General features: G+C 39.0%; 1 protein-coding gene across 2 annotated transcripts in view; it reads left to right on the forward strand.

The window, feature by feature from the left end:
* GABBR2 (gamma-aminobutyric acid type B receptor subunit 2) overlaps nucleotides 1-15,841 on the forward strand; it is a 630,870-nt gene that overhangs the window by 165,310 nt on the left and 449,719 nt on the right. For both annotated transcript variants that reach the window (XM_063451858.1, XM_063451859.1), the window contains exon 2: nucleotides 253-390. In XM_063451858.1, coding sequence (XP_063307928.1) covers nucleotides 253-390 — 138 coding nt within the window. The remainder of the gene's footprint in view (nucleotides 1-252; nucleotides 391-15,841) is intronic.

Below are 15,841 nucleotides of genomic sequence, written 5' to 3' on the forward strand. Positions count from 1 at the left end.
CTTAAGAGTGTGGATAGAATAATATTATAAATCAATAGGAATGACACTTTTTTGTAGGAGTAATATCAGCTTCACATATGTTCCTCCCAGGCCATCACTAAAAACGCATATAGGTGTCCAGTGTCGGGTTATGTGAAATTCAAACCTCTTTACATTCATGCAGATATATTTATAACTCTATTTGATTCAGGTAAAACTTATCTAAGATTTATTTAATTTAACATGTGTTATTTGTGTTGTTCTTTTTTCTAGTGTGACAATGCAAAAGGACTTAAGGCTTTCTACGATGCGATAAAATATGGACCTAATCACTTAATGGTTTTTGGTGGAGTGTGCCCCTCAGTAACATCTATAATAGCAGAGTCTCTGAAAGGATGGAACTTGGTTCAGGTAACAGCAATTTTTTCTTACTTATAAGTTTGTAACAATTAATTGAGCTGTTTTAAAAGTGCCATTTTAACAAAAAAGCATAATTACTTTTGAATAAGTATAATGTCATTGACATATTTTAACACATTTTGTGGTCTTTTCAAAGCAAAAATGGGTCACAGGAAACTTTGCTCAGCAGTTCAATCTGCAGTTATGGACAGAGCACCATGCATAGTCTTCCTGGGGGGCTTTTAGTCAGCCTGGTGCCACGCACTGTAGGCCTGGTCCTGAACTCTTTTTAGGCAGTCCGACCCCTTTCACAGACAGTCTCTCACCTTTCATAGAGGAGTCCACCACACTAAGCTGCATGTTTCCTTGCCTGGCCACCTCATTTTTGTTGGTATTATGTTAATTTACATAATTTTATTTCTAATTCATTCTTAGTCTGTTCCTTAATTTTCTGCACATCTATAGCAGTGTGCAGTCTAGCTCGGATTTTTATGACTGCCTGATACTTTTCTAAAAGTTTCTGTAGGTTTAAGTGCAGCGTTCAGTTTTGCAAAGCTGCACAATAATCTGTCTATGTAAGGAGAGCGTTTCTAGCTGTGAACCATTTGACTGTGTTGGTTTAACAACTAGCTATTAACAATTTACCTCTGCCTCACTTTTGTTTGGTTTCTCACACAGCTACTAAGATAATTAAACACCCCATCATCTGTCTGTGACCTAATGGATGTTTAGCTTTTAGATACATTTAATCCTTCATTGGTGAAGGTGACAATATTATAATCCATATTTAGTAGGAAATCAAGCTGATATTGTGCTGCAGGACCATTTTGATGTACTTAACTCAGATCACAAAACTATGTATCTACATGTGCATACATCGTGGCTCCCTGTCAATCGTTGCTATAAGCTTTGTTATTAGCTTGCCTTTTTCGCACTTTTGAATTTGGTATGTGGAGGTGGACAAACAAAATAAATTTTGCTTTTTTTTGTCAGTCTTTGTTTCATTGTGACATGCATAACAATCTCATTATTTGAAATAATTAAGAAGAGAAATAGTTTGTTCAGTTGCACATATGGCAATTTGATAAACAGCAGAGTCAAGTAAGGCAATTATCATGACATAAGGAAAGAGTGAAAGGAACACTATAGCGTTATGAATGCAAACATGTATTCCTAACGCTATAGTGTTCTCCTTACCATTTAGTTACAAGCCCCAAGCTCTCAAATTAAAAAAAGTTAATTGAAAAACAGGTTTTACTTGCTGTTTTTCCAGCTCCTCCGACTCACTCTGTCCAGCCACCTACTATGCCTCCTGGAGGCTGTTGAATCTTCTCATCCATTTCATTGCATTTCATAGAGAAGCATTGGGGACAAAAAGTGCTTGCACAGTGAGCGCAGCGCTAGTCCAGTCAAATGCTTCTCATAGAGAGGCATTGAATCCAGTGATTCCCTATGATACGCATTTGATAGCATTCGATGTTGAATGTCAAATGGCTGACTCAAACTTGGTTGTTGCTACAAATGCATCCTCTAGTGATTTTCAGGAAGACAGCCAATAGAGGTGTGTTTCGTCCTGCAATGTAAACATCGCCATGTCTACAAAAGGCAATGTTTTACATCGCAGGGTTAAAAGAACTGGACCACTGCACACAGACCACTTCATTGAGATTAATTGATCTGGGTGCCTACAGTGGTCCTTGAAGCCCCCCAGTAAGTAATGAAAAATGTTGGCATACAAACAAGACCTAAAGACTAGTTATAAGCCAATTTAGCATGATCAGATTAGTTTGTGGAAGGGATGTGTCACAAGCACAGTCTGAAGTGTTAAGTTTTGCTCAGTCAGCTAATGCCCATTTGGATGGTATGTATCTGTACCCTACAACAGGTCACCAGCCATGTAGTTAACAAGCCCCAAACTGGAGTCATAAACCACCCACAATGCATGTATACAAGCAGGCACATTGAGCCTTCCAATCTGGACATTCATGTCCTCATGGAATTAAAGGGAAAATATAGTGTTATGAAAAAAGTTGTTTTCCTGGCACTAGAGCTCCTGTTAGTGCCCCCATTCTACATGACCCCCCCAGGGGGAGGAGTGGTTTTAAAAAAAAAACCTTATCTCACTGTCCCGATTCCAACATCGATGTTCCTAGGTGGTGGTTCAGGTTCTGCCTCCACCTCGGTCCTCTTCCACCGACATCAGCCAGAGATGGGGACCTGATGCGTATGCGTGATGATGGCATTGTATAATGGTTTCCTATGGGGTTTCAGGTGACGCTGAATGTGCTCATGCATTGTGAGGATGTTGAGCAAAAGTTGCCTAATGACCCAGAAGACCCTTTAGTGGCTATCCGGTAGACAGCCACTAGGGGTTGAGTTAACCTTGGCAGTTAATTTTGTATTTTAGTGGCTGTCCGGTAGACAGCCACTAGGGGTTGAGTTAACCTTGGCAGTTAATTTTGTATTTTAGTGGCTGTCCGGTAGACAGCCACTAGGGGTTGAGTTAACCTTGGCAGTTAATTTTGTATAATTACCACTAAAGGGTAAAGGGACCTGGGATACTGCACACAAACCACTGCAATGAGCTGAAGTGGTCTAGGTGCCTATATTGTCCCTTTAAGGTGGTTATGCCCCCCATTGGGTTATCCTAGAACCCCTCTGCAATAAGTTCTCATTCAGATAAATTAATCATGCAAAATTCAAATAAATGGACATATAGTCTCAGTTGCAAATATAAGTGTACATACATTTGATCTAAGTTTCATGCTGTATGCTGCATGTGAATTTCATTTTCATGTCTCCCCATTATGTGTGTTTTTAAAATGTAAAATTTAATTTACGGTGTGGTTATGTCAAAAGCCTTTTCCTGACTTGCTCTGAAATGCAAATATGAGGGTCAATTCACTTTGCACGCTCACTAAATTCAGGCCCACATAATCCATATGCCATATATTCTTTACAATAGTTGCACCCATGGAAGAAGCTAATGAGTGTGCACAATAATATGAGATATAAAAATGTACGCTTTAAACTTATCCATACAATCAAGCATCTGCTCAGTTTTTAAATAATTAAATTTTATCACTGGCCTCAAATGCTATTTTTCTTTTCCTTCTAAAATCTTCTGCTATGTGTTTTTTTTTTATTTTTTTTAGTGAATAACATCTAAAACCACCTGTTCAAGTTAATTCAAATACCATTCCATTATCAGAACTTGTTTTTATGCTGTGTACAGCCAATCCCTAAGCTTGACATGTGTGAACTTGGCTCAGCACTAACTAAATTTCCCCATTATAAGGTGCAATACAGAATTACCACATTACAGTATTTTTTGAGAAGCATTTCAAGACACCTCAAAGAATGCCACAGGGGTCTATCTAAGCATATAAGATTCTGTGGCCTAAAGCTGGTCAAACGGGACTAAAGGCGGGGGGATTTTGATAAATTTCTACATCAAAAAGTATGTCGATGGATTTACAAATTAAAAACCCTCAACCCTCTAGGTCTGAATGAAGGCTTCTCTTTCTCCCCCTTTATTTGGTTTAACCCTGTGTGAGTTCTGGTATCCCTATATATATTGGGAGAATTTTATTATGTATATTTGTAAATATTGCATAGCTTATTTTCTTTGTTTATTCTTTTATGTTGAATTTGGATCTGTATCATGTATACGGTTATTCTGACTTTATGTAGACATCCAGAAGTAAATCGGATGAATATATAACCACTCGGTGTGGATAGTGACCATATTGGTATGATTGAACCCTTTTTCTGTGAGGAAATATGATGTACACTACAGAATTTTAAATAATTTACCAACTTCTCTGTAAGAAAATGTATTCACTTAGTTGATTTACCCCTGTTTTTTTCCATTAGTTGATAATATATATATAGTGTAAGGCTTTACAGTATACTCTTCAATTAACGAGAGATCCTTTTCACTAATTGATAAGAAGCGTTTGCACACTGGGTCCAAACCATGTGTGGCATGGGATGACAAGCTCCCTATTTGTCATCCCATACTTTAAGGGCTACCCTACCCCGGGGTAAAAATCTTTTTACCATCAAGTAACCCAATCCTTTGGTGGTTTACTTTACCTTAATTCCGCTCTATATCCCAAGGGGGGTGACTGTCTGTGATGGGATTTACCATGCAGGGATAGAAAATATGCCCCTCCTCTATACCACTCAGTAAATATATTAGAATGTAAACACACCTAATTTTACCATGTGTGTGTGCAGCTTGCTAATACCAGGTGGAGATGGAAGGAGAGGTTTGAAACGCCCACAGTTTACTCCCCTGTTCACGCTATTGGTTGGTTTCCTAGCGAGGGAGGAGTTTCACTTCCCCCTTCTCCCTTATAACAGACACGGTTCAAATGCCAACCAGCTCTTGAGAAAGGCGGACATTCTCACCAAAACGCTCATCGAACTCTATGCCGAAGCACTATTATGTTTTTTAACTTTATCCCTGGGTAGACTTTCTTTGTTTGCCATGACTCTTTAGTGTCTTAACGCTAATTTCAAGTCAGTACTTTGGAACTTATTAGGTAGACTGCCTTGAAGCAGCAGTGTTAGTTGGATAGTGGATATAGGCTGCCTTGAAGCAGCAGGGGTAGCTGGTTAGTGTCTATAACCGTTAATTTGCACTCTGCAGGCAGCTGGTTAGTCTACTATATGGGGGCTGATAGCTTAGTATCACTGTGCACAAGTTAGAAACTGTTTTAACACTGCCATAATGTTTGGCCGTTTATACTAGTTTATTTTTCCTTTGGTATCTAAGTTTCTCTTATACTTGTTACAGTGTATCCTTTAAGACATCGCTACTATCCTTACCGTTAGGACTATTCATATCAGCTATCCTTCTCTGCTAACAAGGTCTTTTTAGACCACTTTACTGCACGCAGCCGAGATTAGTCATTTGTATAGACCACGGGACTTGTCACTTGGACATAGCATGTCCAGCGTCTAATTATTATAAGGCATTTTGTCACCTATACCTGAGACAGAGCATGGGATGAACGCTCCTTCTATATTTTGGCCTGCCTTTAAATATATATATATTTATATATGAGAGGTCTGTCTACATATTCTGCTTTAATCCAATAGTATATACTACAGATACTGATCTCCATATATACACATGTTTATGAGTATTCCTAACCCAGGTTTTTAAAGGTGTATTGCTTTTTTGTCTTATACACGGTGGGTTGTGTTTACACCTTTTTTATGTGTATTTGGTTTTCAATAAAGTCTATATCCATTTATGATATTTTAACAATATAGGTAATTCCAGTGAGGTGGGTCCCATCTAATTTTTATTTGGAGACCTAACCCCACTTTTCTATTTTTCAAGTGTTAACTAATTTAGCATATTCATTCTTTGTGCTTTCTTTCTGGTAGCCATTTTGTTTTCTTACATGAGAGAATCCTGTCTACTTTTACGCTGTTAAATAGAAACAAGAACCATTTTCAGATTTTTTTTTTTTTAAATCATACAATAGTGACATCATATATATATATAATGTATGCATTTCTTAAAAGCCTTCTTTAATGTTTTTCTAACATTGCATTACATTTTATTGGGCAGGTTACTAGTTTGCCCTTAGCAGTGCTACAGGGCTTTCAGCCTTCCATGCTTAACTTCTAAACACACAAATGCCTTTCAGCATTAAGAGTATGCAGATACTTAAATCCAGTCAGAATTTAAATTGCATTAATGTCTGTAGATTAACAAGTATATATATATATATATATATATATATATATATATATATATATATATATATATAAAAAATAAAGAGGTAATCTTGGCACTCACCCTGTTGCAATGAATAATACATTTTCTTGCCTGGGTGCAAACCTCAGCGTTGATATATAAACAAAGATTAGGTATAACCCCTTAAGTACTGGACTGTTTTTGCGATGTTGTACATTTGCGACCAGGCATCTTTTTACACTTTTGTGGTGTTTGTGTTTAGCTGTAATTTTCCGCTCTCTCATTTACTGTTCCCATACAAATTATATATTGTTTTTTTCAGGACAAAAGGGGCTTTCTTTACATACCATTATTTATATAATCTCATGTAATTTAATTTTAAAAAAATGAAAAAATATGATGAAAAATTGAAAAAAATACATGTTTTTTGACTTTTATGTGAAAAATATTTTACTCATCTATAAAAGCGAATGAAAAAAACTGCTAAATAGATTCAAAATGTTGTCCCGAGTTTAAAAATACCCAGTGTTTACATGCTTTTTGCAATTTTTTTGCATGTTATAGGGCTATAAGTACAAGTAGGATATTGCGGTTTCATAGTGACATTGTAACACTATTATCTGTCATAAATCGCTGAATAACACCCCACATGTACATATTTTTTTTAAAGTAGACAACCCAGGGTATTCAATATGGGGTATGTCCAGACTTTTTTAGTAGCCACTTAGTCGCAAACACTGGCCAAAGTTAGCGTTCATATTTGTTTGTGTGTGAAAAAAGTAAAAAACTAAATTGAACGCTAATTTTGGCCAGTGTTTGTGACTAAGTGGTTACTAAAAAAGACTGGACATACCCCATTTGCAATACCTTGGGTTGTCTTCTTTTGCAAATGGTATGCCATCATGGGGGTAATTCTCATTCCTGGGCTGCCATACGCTTTCAAAGGCAACGTAACCAACCTGGCCATTTTCAATGTAAAAATATTTGACCCATATATTTGACCCTGTAACTTTCAAAAACACTATAAAACCTGTACATGGGGGGTACTGTTATACTCAGGAGACTTTGCTGAACACAAATATTAGTGTTTCAAAACTGGAAAATGTATCACAACAATTATATCATCAGTAAAAGTGCTGTTTGTGTGTGAAAAATGCAAAAAAAAAGTCACTTTCACTGACAATATCATCGCTGTGATATGTTTTACTGTTTTGAATCACTAATATTTGTGTTCAGCTAAGTCTCCCGAGTAAAACAGTACCCCCCATGTACAGGTTTTAGGGTGTCGTAGAACGTTACAGGGTAAAATACAGTGATAGCAAATTAAATTCTCTGGACTTTCGGCCTGGGTTGGCAGGCAGGTCCCTTAAATTGCAATCAATAAAATAACTTAATTATGTAAAAATATTACATAAATACACACGTAGAATTTAAATATATATGCATATTTATATATTTGAAGTCTACGTGTATATTTATATAATTATTTATGTAATTTTGTATATGGACATATGAATAGTTAGTATTCTTTTTATTTATTTATATATATATATATATATATTATATATATATATACGTGTGTAATTTAATTATAAGTGTATTTTTATATTAATATATGTACATATTAATATAAAAATACACTTAGCGTGACATTATATATATGATATATAGACATTATATAGGTATAATATATGTCTATATATCATATATATATATACACATATATAATTATTATTTTTTTTATTAACTTTAACTTTATTTTTTTTCTGATTTTACACTAAGCAGGGAGACTGCCTGTCAGCACAGACAGTCCCCCTGCAGGCAGACACATGGACACCTATTGTGACCATGTGGTCGCCCTGTTGAGCGATCACATGGCCACAGGGGTCCTAATTCACCATGGTGAGACTGTCTGGGCTGCAGGCAGTCTCCCCACAATGGGAGCACCGCCGGGGGAACGACGGCGATCGGGTAAGTACATTGGACCGTTAGGACGGTTCAGGACCGTCACCGGTCGGCAACGCAAAAATGCAGATGACGGTCCTGAACCGTCCTCGGTCCTTAAGGGGAGAAGGTGCACTCACAGGTCTTGATGAGAAGATTCTTTTATTTAGTGATGCAAATTACATGTGCAAACAAAGTTTTTTTGATCAACGTTTCGACCCCTGTAGAGTCTTTTTCAAGGGTTCTAACCTTTCTAACACACTTATGTGCCATCACTATGGGTTCAGTTAAAAGGGATTGGATTATAAAATTACTAACACATGAACTCAATGCAATACCTAGTTTGCACTTTGGGGTGCAGGAAATGTTTTCCATTAGAGCCGCTAACTAGCCATTGTGTTGCTATCTGGGCATGAAATAAATTAGTTTTCCTTTTTGAAATTGTATATGCTACCCATGCTTTTGTACACCTGGATACAACTGAAAAGTTGCTGTGGGTAGGGAATTATTGAGATATACTGATATGGGCAGATTGACTGAAGAGGGTGTTTACTGGGGCTATGGCTGGTGATGTATTTTCAATGGTTTATGGGTACTGCACTTTGACCTTGGGCCCAGGCAGCAAAAAGTCTAAGGCCAACCCCGGAAGTATGTATACATAATACAAAATACATACAGATGCATCATCAACTAATATTGTGACCTACCTTGTGTGCTTTACAGAACTTAATGTGTAACAGATCATGATGCACTTCATTGAATATGGGAAAAGAGCAGAGCTTATGCTTTTTTGTAGGACAAATTCCTTTGCTGAAGGGGGGGATATACTGGGAGGGGGTTGATGTTGAGGGGGTATACTGCGAGAGGGATTATGGTGGGGGGTATACTGGGAGGAGGATGATGGTCAGAGGGTATACTGGGGGGGGATGATGGTTGGGGGGTATACTGGGAGGAGGATGATGGTGAGAGGGTATACTGGGAGGGGGTGATGGTGGGGGGTATACTGGGAAGAGGATGATGGTGGCGGGTATACTGGGAGGGGGATGATGGTGGGGGGTATACTGGGAGGGGGATGATGGTGAGGGGGTATACTGGGAGGGGGATGATGGTTGTGGGGTATACTGGGAGGGGGATGTTGGTGGGGGGTATACTGGGAGGAGGATGATGGTGAGAGGGTATACTGGGAGGGGGGTGATGGTGGGGGGGGTATACTGGGAAGAGGATGATGGTGGGGGTATACTGGGAGGGGGCTGATGGTGGGGGGTATACTGGGAAGAGGATGATGGTGGGGGGTATACTGGGAGGGGGATGATGGTGGGGGTTATACTGGGAAGAGGAGAATGATGGTGCGGGGGTATACTGGGAGGAGAATGATGGTGGAGGTATACTGGGAGGGGGATGATGGTGAGGTGGTATACTGGGAGGGGTGATAGTGAAGGGGGATACTGGGAGGGAGTAATGGTGATGTGGAAGGGGGGACTAAATACCTTGTTTAATTTCCTGGTGATCCGGTGGAGATGTCTGGTCTGCAGCTCCGCGCAGTGTGGTAACCTGCGGCAATGCTCTGAGCGGAGCTGCAGACCAGCGGCTACAGGCGCTCTCCAGCCAGGCAGTCTGGAGGGGCCTTGCACCCAGCGGTATATCGGCTGGGCCCCTTTCTGGTGTTGGATCCTCGGTCACTGACCGAGGACCTGACCCAGTCACAGGAGGTTTAGGCGGCCATGAGGCCTCAGCCAACGCAAGGTCATAGGCAGCCGCCTAAACCGCCTAATTAGAGAGCCGCCTCTGCACACATACACACACACAGACACATACATACAGACAAACACAGACACACATACACACACACAGACACATACATACAGACACACACACATACATAACACACACATGTAAAATATTTTAGTCACTCTCCAATTAACCACCTTTTTGGTGCAGGAGGGTGACTTCCCTGGGGTCCACTGACTCAGGTTAATGGGAGTCAGAGTTCCCACTCTGACTCCCTATCCTCCCTCCTGCTTGGCTCCCGGTGGTTGCTGGGAGGAGTGACCGGGGCAGTAACTTCCTCCCAGCATCTGACATCATCAGAGGGGGCCCGGTCGCGCTGTTACCGTGCCCACTCTGATGATGATATTTATCAGCATGGGCCATCCGATGGGCCCCATCACGTGCAGCCCCGGCAATTATACCGCGTGGCCAGGGCCGCAAAACATGGCGGTGGGCACCGGTCGCAGGGGTCCCCAGGTATGTACGCCACTGCCATCATCCCTTGACAGATTATGAATGTTCATAATATTGCCTGTATTGGCTTGGTCACCTGCTTATAAATGTATTCTCATCTCTTTATTAATGCAGTTGTGTTACAGAAGGATGCTTTGCTTGCCTCCTACTTATGTGAAAATCCAAGTGCTAATAGAATTTTATGCGAAAATATGAGTATGAAAACCTAAAATAACACTGTTAAGTCTGACACTTCAAGATTACTTACAAGGACTGGAAGCTGAAAAATAAAGTTAAGTCCTTTATAACCATGCAGTTCATGATCAGGGACTTTATTTAATCCTGTTGTGCTAGTCACTGAGCTGAGGTCCTCAAACATCAGCCAGTAAAACTGCCACCCATTCAAAGCCCCAGGAAATCATGTTATTGGGCTTAGGCCAGAGCTAATATATACATGTCTAAACAATGCAAAATGACTGCCTTCCCTGTGTATATATTAACCTAATTTATTTTTTGGCTGACCTTCATTAAAGGGAACCTACAAGCACTATAACCATTTCATATAAGTGAATTGTCCATCATTCAGATTAACACTGAATGAGGATCCCTGGCAGCCTACAGCCCCTCCCCCACTAGAGAATGTGTGCTGTGATAGAATGAAAATGGTAAGCCAATCACCACCACCCACTACTGCTCAGGTTAATGCTTCTTCATAAGTCTCTGCAACTCAGATTGGTTGTGCTGCTGAGGACTCAATTTTAGAAATAAACCATTCAAACTATTTCACATTAAGCTAAAAAATGGTACCAGGTGACTCTAGACACTATAACCACTTCAATGAGATGTAATGGTTACAACCTAAAGCATCCTTTGAAACTTGCAAGACCAACACAACACCAATTAAACTAATAATTTCAGTCCTGCAATAGAAATACTAACAACAATAAAAATGGTACTGATGTGGAACATAATTCCATTTATTTAGATACATAGAGAAGACCCATGATTAGAGTTCTTCAAATACATATAGCAGGTGACCAGGTGAGCTCAATATCACTTTTTGTTTTTAACAAACTGTGTTCTGGTGCATGGTCTTCCCTCAGCCTGTATGATGGAAATAATTGGTCAATAACACATGAAGGAAGTCAGGGTCCATTTGTTTACTGTTATCACTTACCCTGTGGGAAAGGAGAGTAGAGTAAAATCATTGTGGTTACAGTCTTTGACTTGAGAATAATCAGCACAGTTATACATTGCTTAAGAGCTTTTAAAATTCCATGTGATGGCCATGATGTTATACTAGAATGTTCTGTAACTAATTACATTATGGGGTAAATACATGATGTCACAATGTTGCTGCGTTTTTTTTATTTTTATTGTTCTCTTTGATGTTTTATCTTGTTTAGTAATGTTAAGTTACATTTGAATTGTATACAAGATATACCTCCCCATATTATACTGAACATTTGTTTTTACATGGATGATCACAGTTTTCATCATTTTACACAGATTTGTACACACAACGTTTATATTTTTTTGTTTGGTTTTTTTTTGCTGGTTTTTTTTTACCAAGTTTCACATTTTAGTGATTTAGTGAAACCTGAATCGCAAAACTAAGCAAAATAAATCTCTAACTCATTATCTCTAGTCAATTTCCAAGTTGAAATTCACATTAAATTTGTTTGTATTATCAATAATTCATACTTTAGTGAATCATGTCAGAGTAATAGCTTGATTTTCATGTTTTAGTTTGTTTCTGAGGTATGCAGTTATGCTAGAATAAACAATTAGTTTATTAAAATGTTAGGGAGTTGCAGGTTTGTGATTATTGTATTTTTTTTCCTTCCATCTAATAAAACATAGTATGTAGCTATGTGTAAGTAGTCTGATTGGATGATTCAGCCAGAAATGTCAGTGTTGCTTTTGTACTCTTCTTAGAACCTGAATCTTTGTGATGTTCAGTGAAGCTTCATAGCTCATTATGTGTTGGTTAGTGTAGGTGGATAGAAACTGGATTGGTGTAGGTAGTAAAATCTGTGGGGTTTTGCACAATGCAGAATATTTGCTATATTCCTTTACTGTTAAAATGTGTTTTCTACTAGTTTTTTTTTTTAAACTAATTCATTTTCATTTACATTTATTGTTACATTGTCACAATTTTACTTTCTTTTCATAAGCCTTATACATATAATCACAGAAATAAAATAAATATTATGTTTTGAAAGATGTCTATTTAGTTTGCTCTTCAATGTGTATCAGAGAAAGTACAAACATTCCAAAGTTTTGAAATGTTCTTTGATTTATCTTTGAAACAAAAAAAAATTCAGAGACTTGCTGAGAAATTAAAGTGAATTTCAAATTGTAAGTCAAAATTGTAAAATGTAAAAAAGAAAAAATCTTCAGATTAAAAATGGTTTAACACAGGGGCGTCTCCTGGGCCTTGAGACAAATTGATACATGATTTGGTAGCTCCACACCAATTCAGCAATTCAGAGAGTGATACCTTCAAACCCCTGACAATATCCGATTATGAAAGACCTGCTATCATGGCATAACACAAACATAAGCAGTAGTGATGTCCCGAACGGTTCGCTGGCGAATAGTTCCTGGCGAACATAGCATGTTCGCGTTCGCCACGGACGGTGAACATATTTTCGATGTTTGGTCCGCCCCCTATTCGTCATCATTGATTAAACTTTGACCCTGTACCTCACAGTCAGCAGACATATTCCAGCCAATCAGCAGCAGACCCTCCCTCCCAGACCCTTCCACCTCCTAGACAGCATACAAGTTAGATTAATTCTGAAGTTGCATTCTTTTTTTTTGTGTGTTTGTGTTTATTATACATTATCCTCCATAGCCAGTAACCTGTGTTTATTATACATTATCCCTCCTATAGCCAGTAACCTGTGTTTATTATACATTATCCCTCCCATAGCCAGTAACCTGTGTTCATTATACATTATCCTCCCATAGCCAGTAACCTGTGCTTATTATACATTATCCCTCCCATAGACAGTAACCTGTGTTTATTATACATTATCCCCCATAGCCAGTAACCTGTGTTTATTATACATTATCCCCCCATAGCCAGTAACCTGTGTTTATTATATATTATCCCTCCATAGCCAGTAACCTGTGTTTATTATACATTATCCTCCCATAGCCAGTAACCTGTGTTTATTATACATTATCCTCCCATAGCCAGTAACCTGTGTTTATTATACATTATCCCCCATAGCCAGTAACCTGTGTTTATTATACATTATCCCTCCCATAGCCAGTAACCTGTGTTCATTATACATTATCCTCCCATAGCCAGTAACCTGTGCTTATTATACATTATCCCTCCCATAGACAGTAACCTGTGTTTATTATACATTATCCCCCATAGCCAGTAACCTGTGTTTATTATACATTATCCCCCCATAGCCAGTAACCTGTGTTTATTATATATTATCCCTCCATAGCCAGTAACCTGTGTTTATTATACATTATCCTCCCATAGCCAGTAACCTGTGTTTATTATACATTATCCTCCCATAGCCAGTAACCTGTGTTTATTATACATTATCCCCCATAGCCAGTAACCTGTGTTTATTATACATTATCCCTTCATAGCCAGTAACCTGTGTTTATTATACATTATCCCCCATAGTCAGTAACCTGTGTTTATTATACATTATCCTCCCATAGCCAGTAACCTGTGTTTATTATACATTATCCCTCCATAGCCAGTAACCTGTGTTTATTATACATTATCCCCCCATAGCCAGTAACCTGTGTTTATTATACATTATCCCCCCCATAGCCAGTAACCTGTGTTTATTATACACTATCCCCATAGTCATTTATCGTTGGACCTAGGCAGCATGATGTCTTAGGCCGGCCCAGAGAGTGAGTGAGTGAGTGAGTGAATAATATAATATATACCGTATTTTTCGCTCCATAAGACACACTTGTTTTCCCCTCAAAAGTGAGGGGAAATGTCTAAGCTATTTACTTACCTGTCTTGTAGCGTGGGGGCAGCACAGCGCGCACCGCGGTACAGGAACTTCAATTTCAGGTTCCGGTTTCTGGCGGGACTGAAAGGAAATGTGCACTCAGTGTGCACACTTCCTTTCAGTCCCGCCGGAAACCGGAACGTGAAATTGAAGTTCCTGTACCGCGGTGCGCGCTGTGAAGCCGGCCCACGCTACAAGACAGGTAAGTAATTATGGGACAAAAGGGGGGGGACTATGGGAGGGAAAGTGTACTATGGGACAAGGGGAGGGGGGGAGAACACTATGGGAGGAGGAGGGAGAACACTATGGGAGGAGGGGGGAACACTTTGGGAGGGGGGAACACTATGGGAGGAGGGAACACTATGGCATGAGGAGAGGGGGAACACTATGGGATGAGAACACTATTGGACAAGGGGAGTAGGGAGAAGACTATTTGACAAGGGGAGGAGGGGGTTAAAGAACACTTGGACAAGGGGATGGGGGTTAAAGAACACTATGGGACAGGGGAGGAGGGGTTAAATATCACTATGGGACCGGGGAGGGGGCTTAAAAGATCTCTATGGGACAGGGGAGGGGCTTAAAAGATGTCTATGGGCCAGGGGAGGGGGGGGTTAAAGATCATTATGGGACAGGAGAGGGGAGTGGGGTGGTTAGGAACACTATGGGACAGGGGAGAAAAAAATATATTCTGAACAAACTTTCCCATAGTAAGAAACACTATGGGACAGTTTGTTAAAAATATTTTTTTTTCTGCGTTTCCTTCTCTAAAAACTAGGTGCGTCTTATTGTGTGGTGCGTCTTATGGAGCGAAAAATACGGTATGTTCAGAAACATATTAGTAATATATGTAAATCGGGTTCATGCAAAGAGGGTGAAAAGGTATTAAAGAAAAACACACGTATTGCATCAAATTTACAAAGCCAAGCTTTTAAAAGCATTCCTCATTTCTTTCTCGGGATGAGGAATATATCGGTTGTACTAAGTGAAAGCTGTACGAAAGCTGTAGAGACAGGTACTAAGTGAAAGCTGTACAAAAAAAATATTTCTGAACATCAATACATGGTGTTTGTATTTTTAAAGTGCATACAAATTTAGATTAACAGCTTCACTCTAGACTAATACATGCTTATATTGAGAAGTGTATGCTGTGATGCTCATAATGACATAAAATAAGCTGCTAATATGTTGCTTACAATAAACTCGAGGCTCCAAGATTCAAATAAGTACTTTTAAAACTTTGCATTTTTTAGAAAAAAAATGAAAATTAAAAATCCCCCCCCGAAACCCCACCAAGTTGTGTCTGCTAAGTGTTAATAACGCATAGCCCACCAAGTAATTTGCCTTACGTGTTTCATGCATAAATACCACACTTAATCATGAGCATTGATGTGATCAGTAAGGTGCAGGCAACATAGGAACAGCCCCTACCACTTAATTTTTAACTATCTATAATTCATGAAACATACTGACTGCAGCACTTTTCATGTGCCTCACCACAACCAAATCACATCTGAATAAACCAAAAGCCCCAAAGGAAAACAAATATAATACTAAGATAATATAAATAAAGGCATCT

This window comes from Pelobates fuscus, chromosome 4, assembly GCF_036172605.1.
Source record: "Pelobates fuscus isolate aPelFus1 chromosome 4, aPelFus1.pri, whole genome shotgun sequence".
In the NCBI taxonomy this organism is placed as follows: domain Eukaryota; kingdom Metazoa; phylum Chordata; class Amphibia; order Anura; family Pelobatidae; genus Pelobates; species Pelobates fuscus.